Here is a 27,687-nt window from a genome sequence, read left to right as displayed (position 1 = left end):
ACATTTGTGAATGCCTAAAAAAACGTCTTGAGTTTTTGTATGTGTGTGCAAAGCATTGTGAAAATATCTCAAATAATAAAGTTATTGTAGAGCTGTGAAATCGCTTCAATCATTTGTAATAACCCTGTATTTTGACAGGAATGTCTCACGTGTCAAGTATGAAAGAGATGCCACCGCTTCAACCTGAAATGACATCTGCCAGTGCATCCCAACTCCTGGGGACGCGTGCAGAGTTGGTTGCGTCGATAACGGGCATCGAGTGGCGAACCTGTTCTTCTTTGGTAAATCCGTGTCTCTGCCACTGACAAGGCGATATGTTAACTATATCACAGTCAAATACATTTACCATATTAACTTCGTGGTATCAGAGAGACAGATTCAGTAACAAAGAATGAGTATCGGAACAGCTATTTATGTTAAAGCTTGTATTATCATGTTGATGTACGGGTCTAATGTAATATCTGACCAGTTGCTTTCTATCAGTGTTACATAGTATTTACGCCACTTACTGTCCTAATAGGAAAGTAAAAGAAACCCATTCATACTTATGATGAAACTTATTTGGGAGATATCTACACTCTCAGATGCTACTAATTCGTCATATGCTGAGTTGAATACTACGATTAGAGCTAATCATACGTTTTTTACTGATGCAGAAGAATGTATCTGTTTCTGTGGATGAGGTTAATCAGCAAGAGGCGGCTCAGAACAACGCGCTTTACATGTTGTTTGCAATTCTGCTCCATCTGCTTTACGAATTGTCATCAGCGACAATTTCGACTAAAGTTTTGTACTAAAAGTGATTTATTTCCAGTTTGAGACACAGGCACGGAAGGTCAACTCACACTATTTCATTCGAATTATAGTACAGTACCATTCATAATACCCAAAAATTAATACAATGTCATGTGATAAAAAAATATGTCGAACACATTAAGTAATTTTTATGAGATCTAATATTAAGTTCTCTCTCCTCATAACACATCACGCAACGTGTGAAATTCAGAGTGCCTTTCTTGCACTTACCAGGAACAAATATTATACATTATATTTATGAAACTACAGGAATTTCACATATATTCCAGTTCTGTCATTTACGTTTGTGCAGAGATCTCAATATTGATATTTAAGAGTCCTTGGCGTTAACTGTTTACCTTTACAGTAAATGGCTATAATAAAATAAACATGCAGTACTTCAATAAGTAGTGCTGTCTGCACATGTCTTCTTGCTCCCAGTCATAATAATGCCCTGCCGACGTGGATACTGCCTCTCCACCAAACGCTCTCGCTGATCTCCACCACCAGCTGCACTAAGAGTTCTGTTGACGGCAACAATGGAAACAGAGAGATTCTGCGGTTAGCGTTCATTTACGCTCGATGATTGATGAACGATTGCAATCATCTCTTCTGGCGGTACCAGTGGACGACGTCTTCAATAAGCCAGAGCAGCATACAGAAAAACAACAGGCCAGTGAGGATATGTATACACAACGGATAATCTCCTGTCTCGTCGCGGATGTAACCTAGAACACGAAAAGAGATTCTGAATATTAATTGCTTTAAGAATTTGGGTTTGTCTTTTACAAGAAGACAGACTTAGAACACAGATTTTTAAAAGGATAAGAATATATGTAAATGCTTGCACAAAAATGAAATAAACGGTAATAAAAAGTGAACGAAAATTCTATGGTGAATTATAGATTTTATCTCGTATCAGCCTCCAGCAGGCACCAGAGAGAACAGGAAAATGATGAAAAAGTAAGGAAATATTTTTCTTCCAGTTCTTATTGCGGTGACTGTAGAAGCAGCTATAACGACCAGAAAACTGGAAACGTTTATGCACTTGCTAAAAGCAGAGCATAACTTCTGATACCAAGTCACGTACAGCAGAGGAAAATTCAAGCGATTTATGGAAAGAGACAGTCGTATATCGGGAGAATTCTGTCACAACTTCAAGTACGAGATCTTTTCACTGACATTCAGAAACATTAGCTTAACTGGTACAAAGTAGCAATAAATCAGTATGATGAGTCACATGAATTATTGATTCCTACAAAATCTGTATACGATGTCCACCTTACGCCATTTATTACACGCAAAAACCGAAAACTTTTCAAATGTTTGTGCTTAATTATGCAAGCCACGGAGCAATTTGCAACAAAGATATTAGCCTTCATAGTACTTGGTAAGAAATATATTGAATGTGTTACTTTATTTGTGAGGAAATGACTTTCAGAGGAACAGACCAACAGTGCGAATGAGGTTTTAGATCAAAGATGATGTTTGAAACCTTTCGTCATTGACAAGGCGTGATATTTGTCCCCGGTCCGTGATGGTTAGGATTATTTTATTACAACCATTGTTTTTACGGTGTGGTATATGGGTGGGAGCGTTGCACCACCCCTTGTACACACGTTGGAAAATACGCGTTGATAAATGAACAATTCGATCAGCTACTTTCACGGCATGGTGATGGGCACATTCCAACAGACTAGTTCTTTTCTGCCATTCTGTCATGTCCACGTCGATCCATCTTAGAGCTGATTCCATCCAAACTATTTGCACGTAAATACCACTTCGCTAGGATGATTCGAGCCAGTATAGCAGGGTCACGCAGTCACCTGGTACCAGTACTACATTGAGGTATCGTGTTGTTTGTGCTTCTGTCCGGCGTGGCGCAACAATTCGATGTGGCATGGACTCAATAACTCTTGAGATATCCACAACAGAAATAATGAGCCGCATTACTTCTAGAGCCGTCTATAACCACGAAAGTGCAGGATGTTGTGCACGAACTGAACTCTGAGTCATGTCCTATAAATGTTCGAAGTGATGCACATCGGCCGATCTGGGTTGCAAAATCATTCCTTCGAATTGCCCAGATTGTTCTTCAAACCATTCGCGAACAACTGTGCCCCGATAACATGACATCGTTGTTTCGAAATGAAGTCCATGAATGGCGGCAAATGGTATCCAAGTAGACGAACATAACGATTTACAGTCAATGATCGGTTCGATTGGACCAGAGGACCCGATCCATTCCATATAGACAAAGCTCACATGATTACAAAGCCACTAACAGCTTGCATAGCACCTTGAGAAATCGAGTCCACGGCATCGTGGGGTCTGCGCCACACCCTAACACTACCATCAACTCTTACTAACTGAAATCGGTACTGTCTGATCAGGCCACGGTTTTCCAGTCGTTTAGGGTCCGACCAACATGATCACGAGCCCAAGAGAGGCACTGTGGGCGATGTCATATTAGCAAAGGCACTCGCGTTGGTCGTCTGCTGCCATAGTCCATTGACGCCAAACATCGCCGCATTGTCCTAATGGATACGTTCGTCGTCTCCCAATAATTTCTCCGAGTATTTCACGCACTTTTGCTTGTCTGTTAGCACTGGCAATTCTACGCAAACGCCGCTGCTCTCGGTCGTTAAGTGAAGGCCGTTGGCAACTGCGTTGTCTGTGGTGAGAGGTAATGCTTGATAATTGGTATTCTCGGCATACTCTTGACATGGCGGATCTCAGAATACTGAATTTCCTAACGGTTCCCGAAAAGGAATGTCACATGTTTCTAGCTCCAGCTACATTCCGCTTTCAAAGTTTATAATTGCCGTCCTGCAGTCATAATCACGTTGTAAATCTCTTCACATGAATCATCTGAGTACAAATGACAGCTTCGTCAGTTCACTACCAATTTATACCTTGTGTACGCGATACTACCACCATGTGCATATGTACAGATCGCTATCGTATGACTTGTCACCTCAGTGTTAATCACCTACAGAGGTCCAGGGGGAAGGGAGAGAGAGAGAGAGAGAGAGAGAGAGAGAGAGAGAGAGAGAGAGAGTGTGTGTGTGTGTGTGTGTGTGTGTGTGTGTTTGTGTGTGTTTGTCCTTAGGACAATTTAGGTTAAGTAGTGTGTAAGCTTAGGGACTGATGACCTTAGCAGTTAAGTCCCATAAGATTTCACACACATTTGAACATTTTTTGTTTTACTATGCGCGTGACTAGTAATTTGTCCAGTTAGCTTGTACGTGCTCCGAGCCGCTGTACAAAGTTGTGGCGTATCTGCATTATAAATTGTATATCCTTTTAAAGCCGCGTATTGAGAGAGGAACAAGCAGTGAACTAGACGCCTCTGAGCTGTTTTGATTGTCATAATCCCCACGCTTCGTGAGAACAACGGCGCAGGTCTTGCTAGGTTTACAATTTAAAATTTTCGAGCATCTCTCTTTCCGAATGGAGTATGCCGCCTTACTATGATCCTAGTAGGTGCTGTGAATTCATTCGATTTGTTATGTCACATGTTCTTCACAAGAATTGTAGAAAACCTATTCCATAACTGATCGCATTACTGTCTGGTATGCGATTTCCTTTACACATGCTCTCTACTATGCAAAAATCTTGCCAACAAATCTAAGATTTCATTGTTACCCTAATGGTATGTTTCAAACAAGCCTTATCACCACCTGATTAGTGTCAGGAGCGGTGGTATCATGGTCGAAACAAATTCCAGATAAACGACATTAGTAGCTCTAAGTTAGCTACACGAGGACAGTATCGAAGGTCGGAAGTGTGACAGCAATTGGATTATTTCAGTCTGAAACATCGTGGTTTCTCAACCTTTGAGCGTGTATGTGCGGCAGTCCCTCAAAGCTGAATTTCAAACCGGACTGAGGAGGTTAGTTAAGACACTGTTAGTGCTAAGTCTGACAAAGAACGAGAGGATCTGTCGCGCCGTGATTTTCGTGCACCTATTGTGACTAGAAAACTAAGCTAAATGCAGAACACCACTCTTCACTAGTATGTATTTTTTTGTGAATCTGGCTCTTCTAGGGCCACCGTTGGAAATTTGTTTCGTGATTTTTAAACGGGCAAGGAGTGTCTTGAAGATGAACTTTGTCCCGGTCGCCTAACAACAGCAGTGACCCAAAAAACCTCTACATCTACATTTATACTCCGCAAGCCACCCAACGGTGTGTGGCAGAGGGCACTTTACGTGCCACTGTCATTACCTCCCCTTCCTGTTCCAGTCGCGTATGGTTCGCGGGAAGAACGACTGTCTGAAAGCCTCCGTGCGCGCTCTAATCTCTCTAATTTTACATTCGTGATTTCCTCGGGAGGTGTAAGTAGGGGGAAGCAATATATTCGATACCTCATCCAGAAACGCAGCCTCTCGAAACCTGGTGAGCAAACTACACCGCGATGCAGAGCGCCTCTCTCGCAGAGTCTGCCACTTGAGTTTACTAAACATCTCCGTAACGCTATCACGGTTACCAAATAACCCTGTGACGAAACGCGCCGCTCTTCTTTGGATCTTCTCTATCTCCTCCGTCAACCCGATCTGGTACGGATCCCACACTGATGAGCAATACTCAAGTATAGGTCGAACGAGTGTTTTTTAAGCCACCTCCTTTGTTGATGGACTACATTTTCTAAGCACTCTCCCAATGAATCTCAACCTGGTACCCGCCTTACCAACAGTTAATTTTATATGATCATTCCACTTCAAATCGTTCCGCACGCATACTCCCAGATATTTTACAGAAGTAACTGCTACCAGTGTTTGTTCCACTATCATATAATCATACAATAAAGGATCCTTCTTTCTATGTATTCGCAATACATGACATTTGTATATGATAAGGGTCAGTTGCCACTCCCTGCACCAAGTGCCTATCCGCTGCAGATCTTCCTGCATTTCGCTACAATTTTCTAATGCTGCAACTTATCTGTATACTACAACATCATCCGCGAAAAGCCGCATGGGACTTCCGACACTATCTACTAGGTCATTTATATATATTGTGAAAAGCAATGGTCCCATAACACTCCCCTGTGGCACGCCAGAGGTTACTTTAACGTCTGTAGACGTGTCTCCATTGATAACAACATGCTGTGTTCTGTTTGCTAAAAACTCTTCAATCCAGCCACACAGCTGGTCTGATATTCCGTAGGCTCTTACTTCGTTTATCAGGCGACAGTGCGGAACTGTATCGAACGCCTTCCGAAAGTCAAGGAAAATAGCATCTACCTGGGAGCCTGTATCTAATATTTTCTGGGTCTCATGAACAAATAAAGCGAGTTGGGTCTCACACGATCGCTGTTTCCGGAATCCATGTTGATTCCTACAGAGTAGATTCTGGGTTTCCAAAAACGACATGATACTCGAGCAAGAAACATGTTCTAAAATTCTACAACAGATCGACGCCAGAGATATAGGTCTATAGTCTTGCGCATCTGCTCGACGACCCTTCTTGAAGACTGGGACTACCTGTGCTCTTTTCCAATCATTTGGAACCTTCAGTTCCTCTAGAGACTTGCGGTACACGGCTGTTAGAAGGGGGGCAAGTTCTTTCGCGTACTCTGTGTAGAATCGAATTGGTTTCCCGTCAGGTCCAGTGGACTTTCCTCTGTTGAGTGATTCCAGTTGCGTTTCTATTCCTTGGACACTTTCTATTCCTTGGACACTTTGAGGATACTTTGAGGAAAATCATCGAAGATAGTCTTTATCTCATATTCGTAACATTCAAGGGACGCTAAATATTATATTGATTGAAGTGCACACCATCATTCACTACCATTTAGGCCTAACCAAGAGATGTGACCGCTGGGTGCCACATTCACCGAGAGCAGATCAACTACATACCTGAATCGACTGGCGACGTTTCATGCTTGAAAAATTCGATAAAGAGCGGGCCAAAGACACTTACAAGATCGTTATAGATGAAGAAACACGGGCTTGTCAATGTGACACCGAAACGAAGAGGCAGTCCTCAGTACGGTGCTTTCCAGGTGAGGAACCACCCACGAAGTTTAGCAGAAGTACGAGCTCTGGAAAGAAGACAGTAGCCACTTTCTTCACTAAAACGCTTCATCTCACATCAGTGACTCTGTACACACGTCGCACCGTCAGTGCTGAGTGGTTTGCGACTTAAATGTCTGCCGAAAATCAACGTCACATGAAGGTCACAGCATTCAAATTTGACGAGTGACCAACTTCTTCTGCGTCACGACACTGCCTGAGCGCATACGGCCGACAACAATGGACTTCTCGGAGAAGGAAAAAGTGCGAGTGTTACCGTACCTACCCCACTCACTTAACCTTTAACCGGTACCGTGGGTCATTTTGGACCCGCTGACAACAATAAAACCGTCTAACAATGGGAACTCGCAAAGTTTCAGTTCGCGCGCCAATGTAATCTCAGTACATTGTGAGGTGCACCAGGGACCGGGAGCTCACTGCTCGAAATTTTTGGAGGTAAGTGCCATCCCTCTGTCCAATTTGACCCGCCATTCCAGATACGGAATTTTTTTTGTCAGTATATACTGACATATTTTGTGGTGTTTCAGGCGCTTTATTGTCACAATGCAGCGGGGTCTCACTGAAAAAGAAATTTGTGAGCTATTATTAGACGAAAATTATTCAAACACAGAATCTAATCTTTAAGTGATTTGCAACCTTGTGATGAAGAGAACGTAAGTGACGATGAAAATACACAACAAGAAATTTCTTCTGATTGAATTAATTCATTGTCTGATGATTCAGTAGAGATAGCCAGCTGTCAAGTAGTTTATATTTTCGAGGTAAAAATCGATCCAAGTGGTCTACTTATCCACCAGCTAGGTCCAGAGTCAGAAACCACAACATCATCACTCACCTGCCTGGTATCATCGGTATAGCTCGTGAAAAACGGAACATGTCACCAACCGAATCATGGAAGTTGCTGATATCACATGAAAGGATAGCACATATTTGCACTCACACTAATCAGAAAACAACAGATTATAAAACTAATGCTACTTACACTAACCATATGAGTATTATGGAAATGAAAGCACTTTTTGGATTGTTGTTATTATCAGGTGTACTCAAATATGGCCATAAAGATATAGAAAGTTTATGGGGAACTGATGGAACGGGCCGAGATATAGTTAGAATAACGATTGGCAGTCCTTTTATGGCTGTAGCTCCACAACGGTGCGTTTGCGACCGGTGATTATCCAGGAAATTTTACTGAATTCTGTGCACCTTACCCTTCTCTGACACTATTACGAGGACTACTTCTGTTTTAATCTCTGATCGGTAGCGAAAAGGGAAATTATAATTGTTTTACTTGCAACATTTAGCTACATTTTGCAGCTACAGGGTGTTTCAAAAATGACCGGTATATTTTAAACAGCAATAAAAACTAAACGAGCAGCGATAGAAATACACCGTTTGTTGCAATATGCTTGGGACAACAGTACATTTTCAGGCAGACAAACTTTCGAAATTACAGTAGTTACAATTTTCAACAACAGATGGCGCTGCGGTCTGGGAAACTCTATAGTACGATATTTTCCACATATCCACCATGCGTAGCAATAATATGGCGTAGTCTCTGAATGAAATTACCCGAAACCTTTGACAACGTGTCTGGCGGAATGGCTTCACATGCAGATGAGATGTACTGCTTCAGCTGTTCAATTGTTTCTGGATTCTGGTGGTACACCTGGTCTTTCAAGTGTCCCCACAGAAAGAAGTCACAGGGGTTCATGTCTGGCGAATAGGGAGGCCAATCCACGCCGCCTCCTGTATGTTTCGTATAGCACAAAGCAATCACACGATCATCGAAATATTCATTCAGGAAATTAAAGACGTCGGCCGTGCGATGTGGCCGGGCACCATCTTGCATAAACCACGAAGTGTTCGCAGTGTCGTCTAAGGCAGTTTGTACCGCCACAAATTCACGAAGAATGTCCAGATAGCGTGATGCAGTAATCGTTTCGGATCTGAAAAATGGGCCAATGATTCCTTTGGAAGAAATGGCGGCCCAGACCAGTGCTTTTTGAGGATGCAGGGACGATGGGACTGCAACATGGGGCTTTTCGGTTCCCCATATGCGCCAGTTCTGTTTATTGACGAATCCGTCCAGGTAAAAATAAGCTTCGTCAGTAAACCAAATGCTGCCCACATGCATATCGCCGTCATCAATCCTGTGCACTATATCGTTAGCGAATGTCTCTCATGCAGCAATGGTAGCGGCGCTGAGGGGTTGCCGCGTTTGAATTTTGTATGGATAGAGGTGTAAACTCTGGCGCATGAGACGATACGTGGACGTTGGCGTCATTTGGACCACAGCTGCAACATGGTGAACGGAAACCCGAGGCCGCTGTTGGATCACCTGCTGCACTAGCTGCGCGTTGCCCTCTGTGGTTGCCGTACGCGGTCGCCCTACCTTTCCAGCACGTTCATCCGTCACGTTCCCAGTCCGTTGAAATTTTTCAAACAGATCCTGTATTGTATCGCTTTTCGGTCCTTTGGTTACATTAAACCTCCGTTGAAAACTTCGTCTTGTTGCAACAACACTGTGTTCTAGGTGGTGGAATTCCAACACCAGAAAAATCCTCTGTTCTAAGGAATAAACCATGTTGTCTACAGCACACTTGCACGTTGTGAACAGCACACGCTTACAGCAGAAAGACGACGTACAGAATGGCGCACCCACAGACTGCGTTGTCTTCTATATCTTTCACATCACTTGCAGCGCCATCTGTTGTTGAAAATTGTATGTACTGTAATTTCGAAAGTTTGTCTGCCTGAAAATGTACTGTTTTCCCAAGCATATTGCAACAAACGGTGTATTTCTATCGCTGCTCGTTTAGTTTTTATTGCCGTTTCAAATATACCGGTCATTTTTGAAACACCCTGTATTTCTCTACATAGTCGCCGCTCCAATTTGGACATTTGCTGTAGTGTTGTACCAACTTACCAGTACTCTTGTCATAGAACGCAGCCGCATGTGCTTTCAAGCAATTCTCTGCGCTGATTTGCAGCTCGCTGTCTTTACCAAAACGCTGTCCTCATGGCAAGCGGTTCACGTTAACGAAGTGATGAAGATCAGGGGGAGCGAGCTCCAGGTTGTGTGGTGGGTGTTCAAATACATCCATCAAAAACATTGTAGAACTGTATTCATTGCATATGCAGTATGCAGCCAAGAATTGCCACCAAGAAGGGAACCCATGACTGTTAGGTTATGTGGTATGCTTGTGATCAAAACGAAACCCCTCAGCAGTCACCTTACATTTAACAGGAGACATTACTGTTCTAGGCATTTTTACGTGCTAACTGTGCGCTGATAACTGAAACGTGTCACCTGACGCAGTCGGTGGGCGTACTAGGGACACTGTGCACGCATCTGCACGAATCTTCATCGGATTTTCACTGTGATTTCAATTTCGCAACTGATCAGGGGTTGAAAAAAAATAATCCTCTTATCAGACTGTTTGTTCTCCACCCCACAGAGAGGACAGTCATCATGCTTTTGTGCTACTGACAAGAAAGGAAAACTTTAGAGTTACTAGTTACAGTCAGTATTTGTGGCAAAGCATTCCCACAGGATCCTAAAATGAACATACAAAGCACAACGTGAATATTTAGGAGTCTGTCGAATGGTCCCGATAGAACAGTGTGTATAGCGAAGAATGGTTACTATCAGTTATTCAAAATAATTATCGCCAGCCCTCGGTTATAAAAGGCGAAGGGTGTATGCAGAACAGCGAGCTTACCTATAATAGGCCCGAAGGCGAACAGCATGATACCGCAGAACACCATGTTCAGTCCGACGGCAGCTGGCAGCTTCTCTTCAGGGCAGACTTCTGCGACGCAGAGGTTGGTGTTGACAACAGCAGAGCCCCGACAGAATCCACACAAAGCACTCCACACGCACAACATCACCAACGATGAAGACATGGCCAGCCCTGCAAACAGGGGTAATCACACAATGGCGAAACGAGGATATCTTCATTACTGGACGTTCGTGGGTATAGTGACAAAGACATGAAATGTTGACACAGTCGATTGTTAAACTGAACACGAGCCTGAGATCTGGTTACTTCCCACTCTTTACCCCACTACGTCGCAAGGAATACCTACATACCTACAACCTGTTTCCCTGTGGTATACTGGCCCTTCCGCAGCGCCCCTTTTAAATACGCTGCAGGCCATCCAAAATGCAACAAGGAGCGCCGATACCACAGCCCAAATGATACGGGAGATAACACGTTGCAGAAAGAGCACGTCACTGAAAATACAGCCCCTGTGAATTGAGTAAGATATTGAATTCACTACTGAGTTTTGCCGCCAGTGCCGGCTATAAGCGCTGCTACAGGCATCAGCATTGAATCAAAGAGGCTCTGGATGTGTTGTTGGGGTATAGCAGTTCATGCTGCTTCCACATATTGCCAAATGATTTAGTGTAGCAGCGACTGGTGTATCCCGGGTTAGTAGTTCCGCAGTCATAGACCAGCGATTTCGATCAGTGAGAGCATGGAGAACAGGGAGGCCAAGGCAGCAATGCAGTCTGATGGGCAACGAAGAAGTCTTTAACACTGCGTGTCACGCGTGGTCACGCATCATCTTGTTGCAGCGTGGCCGTCGGCAAGCTCTGAAGGTATGGGAGGACAAAGGCTCAAACGCTTCAGAGATGTACTGCCAGTGCGTACTAATGGGGTGCGAGAGTGGTATCCAAAACCACTCCAAACCATAACACTGTGCCCAGGACCAATATGGCGGTGCATAAGGCAACAGTTCAGCTGTCTCTCACTGCGGTGTCTTCAGACTCTAATTTTGAAATGTTCAAATGTGTGTGAATTCCTAAGGGACCAAGCAACTGAGGTCGTCGGTCCCTAGACTTACATACTACTTAAACTAACTTACACTAAGAACAACACACGCAACCATGCCCGAGGCAGGACTCGAACCTCCGGTGGGAGGGGCCGCGCAATCCGTGATATGGCGACTCAACCCGCGGCCACTCCGCGCGGCCATACTCTAATCCAACCATCGTTATGGTGCAGTCAAAATCGGGATTCGACGGTAAAGACAGTGTCGTTTCATTCGGTTGTTCATGTGAGTCGTTCATCGCGCCTTTGCCGGCTACTCAGTGGTAAACGCAGCAATGAAAGCCCCTCTGCAGCAAACGACGTGAAACGGTACGCGCGGAACCGTTTGTTGTGTAACAGGCCGAAATTGTAGTCATATGGTTCGTGATGTGGCTGAGCGATCCATCACTGACATATGTACAAAGAGGTGGGTGCAATCGGTCCTTAGGTCCGTCCTTACCTCTTGCACAGTTGCTTCGTTCCGTCCTGCACGATCACCGATTACTCTGAAGGACAAACCGCTATAGGCAACTATTCTTCCCCAGTCGAACTCCAAAACATGATCGAAAGACGCTCTCTGTCTTCTACGAGGCATACTGTAGCTGCTTTCGCAAAACAACAGCATGAAAGAATAATTCCAATACGTCCACACGGACGCCTGTTCCCCCTTAATACAGCGCTTGTAGATGCCGCTACTGTCGCCCGTGATGTGCGCCTGAGCTGAAATAATGCTAACCATGCGCATCTCTCATCACCGCAAACGCACGCCGCAAATTTCACCTGATTTTGACGTTTCCTGCATTTAGGGTGGCCTGCAGCTTGAGTAGTAGTGCAGTGCTCAGACACGGCTGGGGGCGTTTATTTTTCGTTAAATGCGTTAACGTGTCACGGAGTAAAGAAATCAGTAACCAGTACAACTAACGCATGGAACGCGCATCGACATAATCATCTCCGTAAATCACCACACGCTGCACTACACGGTAAACATATTCTCAGTCATCCAGTTGGCTATAAAAAGGGTTCTGTCGGGAAGGATCTTCCCTCACCTCAAACGCTGCTCGCTCTTCACTGTACCGACAGACTACAGCTTTTTAATAGAAACACATGACATCAACACGAAGAAAAATGTTCTTATCACATGGAAATTACTTCTCATAATTCACACAGCGTGTGTTAATTTGACGCAGCCAAGAGTAAAGTTGCTTACCATTACTCAGCAAAACGGGGGCAAACTTACTACACGTTTAAACATACAACAGTTGACATGGGTCACAGCTTTTATGTTTACAGTGGTAATGACGCTTTCCCAGTTTCATCCATGCTTCGATGTGAGAGCTTCGAGTGACTATGGACTTATCTCCACATTATCAATGAATGTGCGACCAACTAATTGTGGAAACTATAAGGTTATCGTTTTACAACACCTCGCTTGTAAACTGCTGATTAGAATGCGAAGAAATTATTGAATCAGGCGTTATTAAATGACGATAGTTTTGCTTTCAAAATACATGAAAGTATTAGAGAAGCAGTCCTGATATTTAGAAAAATAAATGTACCTCGATAATCCTTATAGCTTCTGTGAGACCTTCCATCTTATAGAGCTGAATGGAAGTCTTGCGCGAAATGGCTGTTTTTGTAAATTGGCGGTGTGTTGAAGATTCAGACATGAAGACATCGACTGCAAAAAAGCTAAGCGACGAGTTGGTTTTTTTAGGAAATTATATATTAACGTTTCAATAAAATCTCATAAATACGATATTTCAGGTACAAGCAAAATGAGTCCTCTCATTGAGATAAGATATTGCTTCAAATGTATGTTCAGTAACGACATATTTTCAAAATGGAAAATTCTACCCACAATTTTATTCTTATAAATTCGTCGATGAGTACTTAACATTCTTTGTTTGCAAACTTAGTGCGCTCAGTATGGGTCAGCATGTCTTACCACTGTTTACTTACTGGGCGAATTAACGAAGCTTTCCTTCGGAATCTCTGTAAGATACAAATTTAAGGGTTCCAAAATGTTTCAGTGTTTAGTACTCAAGACTTTCATTAACAATTTTTCCAATTGTAGATTATAACAGCCTCAAAGATTAATCTACGATTCAGCATGATGCACGCAAACAATGTTAAGGGTAACCCTTAACATTTCTCCTATCATCCTGCCACATTTTTCGCGTACACAACACTGTAAGGGAAATAACACTGTTTACTTACTTCAATAAATTTTCACATTTACCTGCTTAGTAATAACTTTTGAAAGGCATTTGCGTTCAGGAACAAATTCAGGATCTCATTTGAGTCTTAGTTACCCGCATCATCCTCAGATTCGCAAAAATCATCCATGAAAGTCCCTCTTCAGATACGAACACTGCATGGGTTACTATTTTTGGCATCTCTGTCTTTGGACTTACCACTGTTTACATGCAAACGTTCTGACAAATCATGCCATTAGCGAGAGTATAAAGTTTAAGACAGAGCTGCCATACTTCGTTTTATCATGGAACTATCGGCTAATTTTCATGTTTTACATGGAATGTCTGTTTCTCATAGACTGTTCCCTCCCTTCCTTATATCTTCCTATATCCATAAGTACCAAGTGGACGTATAAAACATGGAAGACGTAGTAATCACATTTCCTGTCCAGATACCATGAGATTGAGATACAGCTTGTTGAGAGTTATGTAACTTTTATATCCTGTATGGAAGAAGACAAAGAAGAAGAAGAAGTAGCAGTAGCAGTGATGATTGTCTAGATCCTACTGAATATAAGACTCGAATCGAAATATACTTATAAACACATGTACTGGAAAGTAAGTGGTAACCAACGCAAGACAAAAGCGGAAAACCCTCGTTGGTTCTTATGTTGTGGCTCAATATGAGGCAGCACTTAGGCAAGAGAGCTAAGTCCACTGAGAAAAAAACTCGCAACACCAAGGAGTTGTGCGACATAAAGCAAAGTTAGAAGGCGTATTTCTACATCTGAAACAGGATGTCTGTATAAATTTCGCACCGTTCCGTAAGAATTGGGCTAGTAGCGACACTATGAGGATGCAAATCAGGTTTGCCTTAAATGCACGCTGCAACAGTTGTCAGCGGTAGTCACTTTAGAGGCTGGAAGTGGTGAGCTGATGTTAGTCAAAAACGCCTTTAACGCGACAAAGATGCCATTATCGACACACCACTGAGTTTGAACGACGTCGTGTAACAGTGCTACGAGGAACTTGATGTTCCTTCTACAACTTTGCAGAAAGTCCTCGCAGGATTGTAGCCACTGTACATGACTGCTGGCAGCGGTGGTCACGGGAATATATGGTTGCAAGAAGACCGGAATTCGGACAGCCATGTGGTACTAACGAGAGAGGAGACCACAGTATTCGGCGATTGACTTTGCATCCGCAGCAGCAAACCGAACAGCAGTTGGCACCAAAGTCAGGCAATGAACTGTTACAAACCGGTTCCTTCAAGGACGACTCTGACTCAGACACCCTGCATCGTGAACTCCACTAACCTCAAACCACCATTGTCTGCGACTGCACTGGTGACAAGCGAGAGCTCATTGGATGGCAGGGTGGAGGTCTCGTGTTTTCTGGTGAAAACTGTTTCTTTCTCGGTGTCAGTGATAGCCATGTGTTGGTTATGAGGAGGCCAGCAGATGGCCTGTCTCCGTGCTACACACCATACCTGGAGTTATGGTCTGGTACCAGATTTCGTGTAACAGGAAGAGCATTTTCGTGGTCATCCCATACACCCTGACTGTAAAACCGTACGTCATTCTGGTGATTGGACCTGTTGTGCTATCACTGATGAGCAGCATTTCAGTGGTGTTTTCCAACAGGATAACGCTCGCCCACACACCACTGTTATAACCCAACATGCTATACAATGTGTTGACGTGTTGTCTCAGCCTGTTTCCAATAGAGCACATATGGGGCATCATCGGCCGACAACTCTAGCGGCATCCACGAATAGAATTAACGGTCCCTGTATTGACCAACCAAGAGTAACAGGCATGAAGCCCCATCACACAAACTGACGTCGGCACCTGCATAATACAATGCATGCACGTTGGCATGCATGCTTTCAACATTCTGCCGGTTACAGCAGCATTTCACATTTTCAATGGCGTATCTCGCTTGTATATTTCTGCGATCTTGCAATGTTAATCACTTTCAAATGTTACCGAGACAAATGTATTACCGAAATTTCATTACTCTGCATTGGGAGCCGCTCAGCAACATTTCCAGCCTAACTAAAATTGTCACCAAGAACAGTGGATCTCATCACTGCGCGGAACGGTCAAGTCACATATGGATCGACATCGATACAAGAATGACGTAAAATTAGGCGAAAATGTTGAGGATTTCGAAGCCTAGGTCCTAAGTTGCTATGCAGGGGTGAAATACGCTGAAGCGCCAAAGATACTGGTACAGGCATGCGTATTCAAATACAGAGATATGTAAACAGGCAGAACACGGCGCTGCGGTCGGCAACGCCTATATAAGACAACAAGTGTTTGGCGCCGTCGTTAGACCGATTATTGCTGCTACAATGGCAGGTTATCAAGATATTAGAGTGTTTGAACATGGTGCTATAATCGGTGCACGAGCGATGGGACACATCTCTGAGGCAGATATGAAGTGGGGAATTTTCCGTACGACCATTTCAGGAGTGTACCGTGAATATCGGGAATGCGGTAAAACATCAAATCTACGACATCGCTGTGGCCGGAAAAATCGTTCAACGTGACTGAAGTGCAACCCTTCCGCAAATTGTACCCTTGATCACTGAACGACACAGGATTACACCTTGCTTGGGCCCGTCAACACCTACAACTGACTGTTGATGACTCTAAACACTTTGCTTGGTCGGCCGAGTTTCGTTTCAAATTTTATCGTGCGGACGGACGTGTACGGGTATGGAGACACACTCACGAATCCATGGTCCCTGCATGTCAGCAGGGGACTATTAGAGCTCGTGGAGGCTCTGTAATGGTGTGGGGCATGTGCAGTTCGAGTGATAAGCGACCACTGATACGTCTAGATACGAATCTGACAGGTGACACGATATGTAAGCATGCTGTCTGATCACCTGCACCCATTCATGTTCATTGTTCATTCCGACTGTCGAGACACGCCACACGCCCAGAATTGCTACAGAGTGGCTCCAGAAACACTGAGTTTAAACATTTCCGCTGGTCACCAAACTCCCCAGACATTAACATTATTGAACGTATCTGGGATGACTTGCAACGTGAAGAGATCGCCACCCCGTCGTACTGTTACGGATTTATGGACAGCCGTGCCGGATTCATGGTGTCCGTTCCCTCCAGCAGTAATTCAGACATTAGTCGAGTCCATACCACGTCGTGTTGTGGCACTTCTGTGCGTTCACGGGGACCCTACACGATATTAGGCAGGTGTACCAGTTTCTTTGGCTCTTCAGTGTAGCACATGGAGACGCATAGGTATCTGTGTAAGGCACTACGGCGCCTATACAGATACCTTGGACACACAGCTTTTATACGTAGGTACTTTTATGTTCAGACCTTGACATTTGCTAAACAGAGAAACTGTTGGACAAGAATAATCAGAGGCACTTATGGACACAGTACATACTAATAGAGGTGGGGTGGTGTATTTATATCGAAAAATGGTTCATATTTCACCTCATGGTAAGAAAGATGAACATAAACAATGGTTATATGGATCGCTATAGGACTGTTAGTACGAAGTATGTCCTCCACGGCTAGTAATGAGCATTTGCACCTGTTATTTATCCAGGCTGTTAACCTATTCCTTTGTCAAGGCGGTTTTCACTTTTTTCAGAGTGTGGGGACGGGGTGTTCGTTGGGAAATACATCTACCAAGGGCAGCCAAGCATGCTCTAGGGTCCGGGGAGTACACAGACCATTCCATATCTTCACTTTCCAGCGTGTCTGACACCTCAATGGTCCCGTGCGGGCGGGCATTGTCGTACATAATCCTGAAGTCTTGAACCACCGCATCTCTGAACAGACGAACATGATCGAGAATAACCCCCCTGCAATACTGTTGTACTGTGATAGTACCTTGCGTGAAGATACAGGGTGACAATTACTGTATTATACGGAAAGTGACGTACGATAGTTACAAACTATAAGGTGCACGCACTTTATTCAACGTGTAAACGTCACTACAGTTATTCGGATCTAGGTTATGCCATATTCGATACGCCTACCATCATTGGCGGTGATGTGGTGCAGGCGAATAGCGAAATTCTGCATGACCTGCAGAAGTGTCGGAACATCGATGTTGTCGATGACCTACTGGATGGTTGTTTTCAGCTCAGCAGTGGATTTAGGGTTATTACTGTAAACTTTGTTTTCAATATAGACCCACAAAAAGGAGTCGCATGTGTTCACATTCGGAAAATGTGGCGGCCAATCGAGGCCCATGCCAGTGGCCTCTGGGTACCCCAGAGCCAGAATTCAGTCCCCAAAGTACTCTTCCAGGACATCACTCTCCTGTTTAGCAAGTGTCAGGCAGTGTACAAGACAACATTTTGAGCTGAGGGACAGAGACTTCACAGACACTTCGTGTAATCTACACAATACTGCGCTAGTTGCGAAGTAATGGCACACATTTTGTCCTGTTATACGTATTGTAATTCTAAAAAGAAGTGTCCATCAAAACCATGCCTGATCACCCGTGCGGTATGCTGAAAATATTACGATGAAGTCAAAAACGTGGTACCGGAATTGTGGCTGTGACGAATGTTTAGTTAGTACATATGAAGTTGCGATTGGACTCACCTGAGCGAGTTACTGCACTGAAAACAGATCCGAGGAGGAAGGTAATGCGCGGCCGGACGTGGAACCGGTCCGTGAAGTAGTTGACGCCGAACCGCGCCACGCAGTCGCCGATCGCCCTCATGGTGATGACGAGCGCCGTGTCTGAACGCGTCAGCCCGACGACCCGCTGCAGGTAGAAGGGCAGCAGCAGGGCGTAGTTTATGGTGGCCGTCACCATGGCAGCCGTGCCCAGCATAACGTTCAGGTAGGCACCGCTTCGCAGCAAGTCCAGGTCCATGAACGCCACTGCGCGTCGCCATAGCGAACGTTGACCCGGAGGTGTCTCTGCAACTGCCGAGCACACGTCTGCATCAGCGCTAAATGCTAATTCAAATCGCTGTGGAGTAGTCTCGGTACACCATTACATCGTACAGGCTATATGAAACAAGTACTCAAGCAGTACAAAAATGCAGAAAAACACGTAAGTAGACAAAATGGTCTGGGAGTTGAGTGGCTGCATTCTTGTCCTAGCGAACATTTTCAGCCCCACAGAACTTTTGTTGGTGCTGAAAATAATATTCAGCTTTTTCGATAGAATCACCTTTGCGATATACAGGGAGTCTGTTTTAACTAGAGAGAACTAAGTATCTAGACAGCGACGTATCGTACGAAAAAAGATGTTCTAGGTGAAAATGTAATATTGGTGAAGAGGACATCTGCCTGTACTAAAACTGTCCACCTAAAATCCACCCTTCCTGTGTGGGCGGGATCAACTTTGCACTTTCAAATTGGAAAGCCCTATTCGTATTGCGTATCGTTTACTCAAAGTATTGTTTTCCTTTCGCGACAGGTGGTTCTGTAATCAACAAATAGCAGGTGTGATCTGCAGTTCCCCCTAGACGCATTTGATTCTATATTTCATTTGCGACGTAAATGTAAACTTTTGTGTTCGAAATTTAGTGGTGAAAATTTGATGGTACAGTAAAATATAGTTAGTCGATTCAGTGTCTGGTTGGAAACTACATTTAGTGTGATCTGGCAAACAACGACGGGGATGTAATAGTTTTCTGTTCCTGTCGGGTTGTTTGATTTCTTGCCCCCTCACCATTGGAGTACTTGATTGCGGTGTCTCCCCTTGCCTCTTACTATTGAGGTGCTTGATCTCAGTGAGTATCCATGGCGGGTATTCCCGTCACTATCATCTCATGGACATTTTTTACCTTACTACAATATAAATGCTTTGTGGTTAGGGCCTCCCGTCGGATAGACCGTTCTGCTGGTGCAAGTCTTTCGAGCTGACGCCACTTCGGCGACTTGTTTGTTGATGGGGTGAAATGATGATAAGGACAACACAACACCCAGTCCCTGAGCGGAGAAAATCTCCGACCCAGCCGGAAATCGAACCCGGGCCGTTAGGTATGACATTCCGTCGCTCTGAACACTCAGCTACCAGTGGCGGACGCCTTACTACAATGATTGTGGTTTGTATTCCGCCGGTAACCGCCTAGATGCTAGAGCGCGAGTTACGGCGTGTGGATGGAAACACACATCGAAATTAGTCACCCTGATGGCGAGGTACGAAAGCGACAACCGAAATCAACCACTTCGATTGTTTGGAGACTGGTGGAATCAACGTCATCGGGAACAGAAGACCGCGTTACCATACAAGTAGTTTATTTGCAAGAAATGTCAGTGTTGTCCTTCTAGTGATCTTCAGTCTGAGGACTGGTTTGATGCAGCCCTCCATGCTACTCTATCGTGTCCGATCCTCTTTATCTCTGACTAACTACTGCAACCTACATCCTTCTGAATCTGCTTACTATATTCATCTCCTGGTCTCCCTCTACGATATTTAACCCCACGCTACACTCAATTACTAAACGGATGATGCCTCGATGTCTCAGAATGTGTCCTACCAACCGATCCCTTCTTTTGGTCAAGCTGTGTTAGAAATTTCTTGTCTCCTCAATTCTATTCAGTACCTACTCATTAGCTACGCGATCGGCCCATCTAATATTAACCTTTTTCTGTAGCACCTCATTTCAAAAGCTTCCTTTATGTCTTATCGTCCATGTTTCATTTCCATACATGGATACACACTCAGACAGATACCTTCAGGAGAGACTCTCTAACCCTTAAATTTATATGAAATGGTAGCCAATTTCTCTTCTTCAGAAATGCCTTTCTTACCATTGCCAGTCTACATTTTATATCCTCTTTACTTCTGCAATCATCAGTTATTTTGCTGCCAAAATAGCAAAACTCATGTACAGCTTTTGTAAATAGGCTGTTTAGGTTTTTATGTTGGTAACGCCACCTAGCGCTCTGAATGAAAATCACTGACTGTGCTGTCTGCAGTCTGTGGCTGGTTTGCATTGTTGGAATATTTGCTATTGTAGTGTTGGGCAGTTGGATGTGAACAGCGCGCAGCGTTGCGCAGTTTGAGGTGAGCCGCCAGCAGTGGCGGATGTGTGGAGAGAGATGGCAGATTTTTGAGAGCGGACTCTTTCATCAGAAAGAATAAATTTGTAATACTGGATATCATGAACTGAGATATCATATATATATATATATATATATATATATATATATATATATATATATATATGATGACTTTTGAACATTATTAAGGTAAATACATTGTTTGTTCTCTATCAAAATCTTTCATTTCCTAACTGTGCCTATCAGTATTTAGTGCCTTCAGTAGTTAGAATCTTTTATTTAGCTGGCAGTATTGGCGCTCGTTGTATTGGAGTAGTTCGAATAAATAAGATTTTTGTGAAGTAAGTGGTTCATGAAAGGTATAGGTTATTGAAACTTCCTGGCAGATTAAAACTGTGTGCCGGACCGAGACTCGAACTCGGGACCATTGCCTTTCGCGGGCAAGTGCTCTACCAACTGAGCTACCCAATCACGACTCACACCCAGTCCTCACAGCCTTACTTCTGCCAGTACCTCGTCTCCTACCTTCCAAACTTTACAGAAGCTCTCCTGCGAACACGCCAGGAAGTTTCATATCAGAGCACACTTCGCTGCAGAGTGAAAATCTCATTCTGGAAACATCCCCGAGGCCGTGGCTAAACCATGTCTCCGCAATATCCTTTCTTGCAGGAGTGCTTGTTTTGCAAGGTTCGCAGGAGAGCTTCAGTTAAGTTTGGAAGGTAGGAGACGAGGTACTGGCAGAAGTAAGACTGTGAGGACGGGGCGTGACGCAGTCTGCTTTCGGCTGCGGTGGGGCGAGGACGTACATGCGCTTGCTTGGGTTTACCTTCTCGCGGCGCGAGTTGTATTTGTTCCAAGTTCAGTGCGACTATGGCACACACATGGCGCCACGATACGATCAAAATTACTTTCCAACCAGACCACGCGCGTCCTCGAGCCTATGAAATAGACCAGTTCATACGCGACGATCTACGTTTATATCCGGCGACTGTCGTCGGAATACATTTGTCTATAACGGCGAGCGTGGTTTATGTTAAAATGACCAGTGCAGTGGTCTGCGCGACAGTGGTGTCTAAATACTCGAACTCAGTCGGATTCAAAGATTCTGACGGACATATCGGTGCAGTGACGGTGGATCATGCAGGCATGGGCGTAAGGACTGTAAGGGTTTTTCAGCTCCCCTTCGAGGTCCCAGAGGAAGTTGTCAAGGACGCATTCCGACCATATGGCAATGTTATCAGCCACGTTGCAGAAAAGTGGCAAACTTTCTCAACGTGTAAGGTCTACAATGGTGTGGTCCGAATTACACTTAAGTTCAAGAAACATGTGCCGTCCCATTTGAACATCGGAGGCTGTCGTGCTATAATCATGTACGACGGTCAACCGCGTACCTGCCCCGGATGTGGCCAGGACGGTCATGTTCGATTGAGCTGCTTACAACGTAGAATTACGCAGATATCAGTGGGAGACTCCGTTTCCCCGACGGGGACGACAATCCTGCCCCTCACGTATGCCCAGACGACGATGCGCACCATAGATGAGGACGAAACGTGCGATCAGACACATCCATCGACGTCAGAAGTACCAAGGGAGGAAGAGGAAGGACTCCCGATGCCAAGTCATATGTCGCCCCCTCCACAGCACCAACAGTCCCACGGAATTTAGACGCAACGTAACATTCAGAACGCGATGGACGTGGACGCGAACATTGTCCCGACCGCGGCTTTCCTAGCGGAAGGTGATACGACGCTGGATTGCCTCCCACATTCGGATACGGATGTCCACGTTCGAAAGCAACGTTCGCCTCGACGACGCAAGCGACGTCGGCGGACCCCTTCTGACGATTGCCTCCTACACAGGGCCGGTCAAGAAGGTGACATCTCATCAGACGGCATGGATGCTGCGCCTGCTGAGGATCTAAGTGGTGTAGACGGTTCACTTGCCCATACTACGAGTGCCCAGTTACTTCTTGCACCACAGATGCTGCAGGTCGCGTCGATGGATGGCGCTCCGTCTACCTCTACCAAATACGACGTACGTGAGAGAGGTTTAGGTGCCGATCAGCTACACGGCATCGTGTTGCACCCACTGTGGTCGGACGATGTTGGGGAACTTCCTGGAGAGGGCACGGGTGACAGGGGAAGGGGGTGGCATTGGGGATGCCACTCCTAGCGTGAAATACTCGTAATTTGTAGCGGGTTTAGTGGGTCTGGCATCTCTTGCGGTTATCTTTGACTGCAATGGCGTCTGCCCTAGGTGAAGAGGCTAGGCAGCACACCTTTCGTCTTGCCACAAACAATATCAACGCGATAAGGGCACCACACAAACTGACAATGCTACAACGTATGCTTGATGCGGCGGACATCGACGTGGCCCTCTTACAGCAATATGTGTCGCTAGTTTCCCTGACTTCAATGGATATACCGCCCACATCTCCAACGCCTCTTCTACCGGTTGTGGTGTGGTTCTCCTGCTACGGGATGGCTTGGCGGCTACGGACGTACTGTACTTACCGAGAGCAAGAGCCATGGCAGTAACTGTCAACGGTGTACGACTCATCAATGTATATGCCCCTTCAGGATCAGGGAGACGGAGAGATCGGGCCGGATTTTTCTTTTTTTTTTTTTTTCGGAAGATATTACGCGTCTATTTATGGGCCGCATAGATGATACGGTGATCGGAGGAGGTTTTAACTGAACATTATCTCCGTCTGATCAGCAGCCACATCACGTCCCGTGTGCGGAATTGGAAATGCTAGTGCGTGACGTCCACTTGTTCGAAACGTGGCGCCACATCAATGGCCCACCTCCTGGTTACACCCATTACACGAGTCATTCATCAAGTCGGTTAGACAGGATTTACGTCACAAGCACCCTTTCGACGGCGACGAGAGTAGCAGAGCTCTGGCCCACTGTATTCACCGACCACACAGCCTGTATTTGCACCATTGCCCTCCAACCTGCACGTGTGTGGCGCAGTAGGCCCCCCTGGAAACTGAACGTCGCCCATCTGCACGAGCTGCCATGTAAAGGTGCTATCGAAGAGTCGTGGAACGCGTCCTTACAGCGTCGTGGTCGTTACCGATCGACCCTCGGTTGGTGGATTGAATGTGCGAAGCCTGGTCTTAGGCGCACCTTCATGGCTTACGGCCGGGAAGCGGCGGCATGGAGGAGGAGCACGGAAAACCATCATTACACCGTCCTAAGGGAATGTCTTGCTATGGAGCCCTCACCTGACAGGCAGATCATAGGCAATCGCGCGAAAGCGCAGCTTGTCTCCTTAGCACGCCTTCATTTACAGGGTGCTGTTATACGTTCGCGTGCTCCAGACATGATACAATCAGAAAGGCCATCTATGCACCACGTGCTCCTAGAACGCAGCTGGCGCCGTAAGGCGCTGGTGACCGACATGATAACGGACGACGGACGACACGTGGCAGAACAAGCAGATATAGCAGAAGCCTTCTATGGACATTACGCTCAACTTTATTCAACAGTGCTCCCTGATATGGCGACGGTAGATACCGTTTCAGCACATGTCCACGGTACAGTTCCACCAGACATGGTACCGACTTTACTGGGAGAAGTGACAGAAGGGGAAGTGCTCAACGCCATTGGTAAAGGTGATGCCCATAAATCACCAGGAATCGATGGATTACCATTAGAGTTCTATCGAGAATTTAAACAACTGTTGGTACCGTGTTGGGTTGAAATTTGTCAGGAATTGATGTCCCCGGGTATACCGTTGCCTGCACCGTTCTTGGAAGGACTGATTGTCCCCATCCATAATCCGAAGGGACGGAATCATGTCCGCGATTATCGCCCCTTAACGTTATTGAACAGCGACTTCAAAATCTTTTCGAGGCTGCTATCAGAACGTATTCACGGCACACTACTGCACCCAACAACATCCCGAACTGCGTTATGTCGTTACAGAGATCTCATCTCCCCTGCACGGGTGAGACGTTTGCCGGCAGCCCTGGCGTCTATCGACTTTAGCCAGGCTTTTGACCGTGTGGGCCACACTTTCCTCACGGCCGTTCTACGGTGCATGGAATACCCCGACCCCTTTATCACAGTCTTGACACGCCTTCTGCATGGGGCTACTTCTCGAGTTCTTGTTAATGGAAGTCTGACAGCACCCATGCCGATCCGCCGATCAGTACAACAGGGATGTCCATTATCAACATTGTTATTTACGTTGGCCTTAGAACCTTTGTTGTGTGGTCTCCGAGACAGGCTCACTGGGATACAGTTCGGCGGCTCCATCTATCGCTGCACCGCATATGCGGACGATATGATGATCGTCATACGTGGAGTTGACGATATAGCCGCGGCTTTCGACTGGATTGCAACCTACGGTACAGCTTCTGGTAGCCAAATCAACGTTGACAAGTCTGTCGCCTTGAGCATCAGGATTGGGCTACCGCAGGAACACATTGCCCCATACGCTTCAGTGATAGTGTCCGCTGATTGGGCTTAGATTTCATGAACGGCATGCGACGTACGACGACGCTCAATTATCGACGCCTTCTTAACCAAATTAGGGCCGGAATTGCAAATCAGCGCTTGTGACCGTTCAGCGGGCGTATTATGCCAATGTATACCTTGCGTCCCGCATACCGCATGTCGCCCAAACGCTATCCATTCCGAACCCTTGGCTCGTAGCATTATGGCAGCGCTGGGATACTTCGTCACCGCTGGTATGTTACTGAAGATCAGATACGTATCTCTTACCCTCCCCAAGGAAAAATGCGGTCTCGGCCTAGTTAACGTCCATGATAGGGCCATTGCCCTCTGTGTTAGCTCACATTTATTTCTGCTGTGCCGTTGTCCTATGGGCCTCACGAGTCTTCTGACGGCGCTACGACCTGCTTCACTAAGAGCGCCGGTGCCACTACAGGACATCCCAGCGCCCCTCTTTTATATAGGACGTTTCTATTTAGAACAAAGTTATTGCAGTGTAGCGCTCACGACACCACAAGTGGCCACAACTCGACGCCTATATCATGACATGCTGCAACGCCGCCCGCTAAATGCGGTCGAACTAAAATATCCTGACGTACGGTGGTGCGTGGCGTGGAAGACTGTACACGATGCCATGCTTGATTCCGATGTTGTTTCCCAATGGTACGTAGTTGTTAATGGGAAGCTGGTGATGCACGAACGTCTCTACAATATCCACATGGCAGAATCTCCCAGTTGTGTGGGTTGTAATACAGTAGATTCTGACGAGTACCGCCTCAGCTGTGGAGAGGCGGAACCGGTTTGGCACCTAGTGCGGCAGATGCTGGCTTATCTCTTGCGAGTTAGACCGGAGCATATATCTGCACGCACGCTATTGTTTCCGGATGAGACTTTTACCCCAAGACTCGAACCAACTCCGTCACCTGGATACGTGGACATGCGGTCCATTACCTCTGTCGTGACGGACACAAGAATTTACTTGACTTCTGGCTCTATTTGCAAGAAAGACATCATGCTATTTCCGGGCATACCAGATATCGACAATGCTTCGCAAACTACCTATGGAGTGCCTTTCACAGCTCGCCGTGTAGCTGGATTTTGAGTCTCGGTCCGGCACACAGTTTTAATCTGCCAGGAAGTTTCATATCAGGGCACACTCCGCTGCACAGTGAAAATCTCATTCTGTTATAGGTTATTGTTAGCCAGGGCCACTCAGCGTCACCTGATTTAATCCAAATTCATTCCATTATCCTCTTCTTTCTTTTGTTGATGTTTATCTTATATCCTCCTTTCAAGACACTGTCCATTCCGTTCAACAACTCTGCTGTCCTGACAGAATTAAAATGTCATAGATAAATCTCAAAGCTTTCACTTCTTCTCCCTGGACTTTAATTCCTACTCTAAATTTCTCTTTCGTTTCCTTTACTACTTGTTCAATATACAGGTTGAATAATATAGGAGCTAGGCTACAACTCTGACTCACTCCCTTCTCAAACACTATTTTCCTTTCATGCCCCTCGACTTACATCTGACGTCTGGTTTCTGTACTAGTTGTAAATAGTCTCTCTCTCTCTCCCTGTATTTTATCCCTGCTACCTTCAGAATTTCAAAGATAGTATTCCAGTCAACGCTTACTCTAAAGCTACAAATGTCATAAACGTAGATCTGTCTTTCCTTAACCTATCTTCTAAGATACGTCGTTGGGTCAGTATTGCCTCGCGTGTTCCTGCAAGAAGAACGAGGGAATTGCTCTCCAGGAACACTTAGAGTTAGAGGAAGAGTTGATATACGGTCGTCTAATACCAGACTAGATGTAAGCAACGGTATTACTTCGTCACACTTTGGTCAAAATTAGTCAAAACCCAATTTTTGGTCCGTCATATTGGTTTAGCCGTTTGAATTTTGGAAATCTAGCTTCAGATTTGTGTCCAGTTATATCAAAAAATATAATAATACATATTTTTATGCAAATTGAGCTAATAACACCTATAAAAGTTTTCCATAAGCTTTAATCAGGTTTTCTCGAAAACGATTTGTCAAAACTACGAGCAGCATAAAATAAAAACCGTTCATCCTATTAACTTTTACCTTTGACCCGCGAAAAGTAAACACTTTTATTGGGAGCTTATATCCACAATATAAGGGATTTGTTAATATTAATAAATCTCTGTGAAACCACAAAGAGAAAAGTAAACTCTGAAGAATCGAACTCAGAGTTCAAGTTGGCACCATAACGTTAAATTTAAGATTACTTCATTGTGGTTCGGTAAAGCTCCTACAAATTTAATGAATTACAGACTGGTATTATTCATTTTTGATTTTACGTAACTCCCTAGGGGCTACACTGCACGC

General features: G+C 45.1%; 1 protein-coding gene across 1 annotated transcript in view; it reads right to left on the bottom strand.

Annotated features, from left to right (window-relative positions):
• Positions 1–1,398: 1,398 nt before the first annotated feature.
• The window catches only part of LOC124616556 (monocarboxylate transporter 1-like), a 74,966-nt gene continuing 48,677 nt past the window's right edge, over positions 1,399–27,687 (bottom strand). The window contains exons 5-7 of the mRNA XM_047144875.1: positions 18,449–18,778; positions 10,561–10,752; positions 1,399–1,523 (exon numbers count right to left, since the gene is read on the bottom strand). Of these exons, the coding sequence (XP_047000831.1) occupies positions 1,399–1,523; positions 10,561–10,752; positions 18,449–18,778 (647 nt within the window). The remainder of the gene's footprint in view (positions 1,524–10,560; positions 10,753–18,448; positions 18,779–27,687) is intronic.

This window comes from Schistocerca americana, chromosome 5, assembly GCF_021461395.2.
Source record: "Schistocerca americana isolate TAMUIC-IGC-003095 chromosome 5, iqSchAmer2.1, whole genome shotgun sequence".
NCBI classification, from domain to species: domain Eukaryota; kingdom Metazoa; phylum Arthropoda; class Insecta; order Orthoptera; family Acrididae; genus Schistocerca; species Schistocerca americana.
Note: the sequence above shows the minus strand (reverse complement) of the source record. Positions and strands in the feature narration are given on the sequence as shown.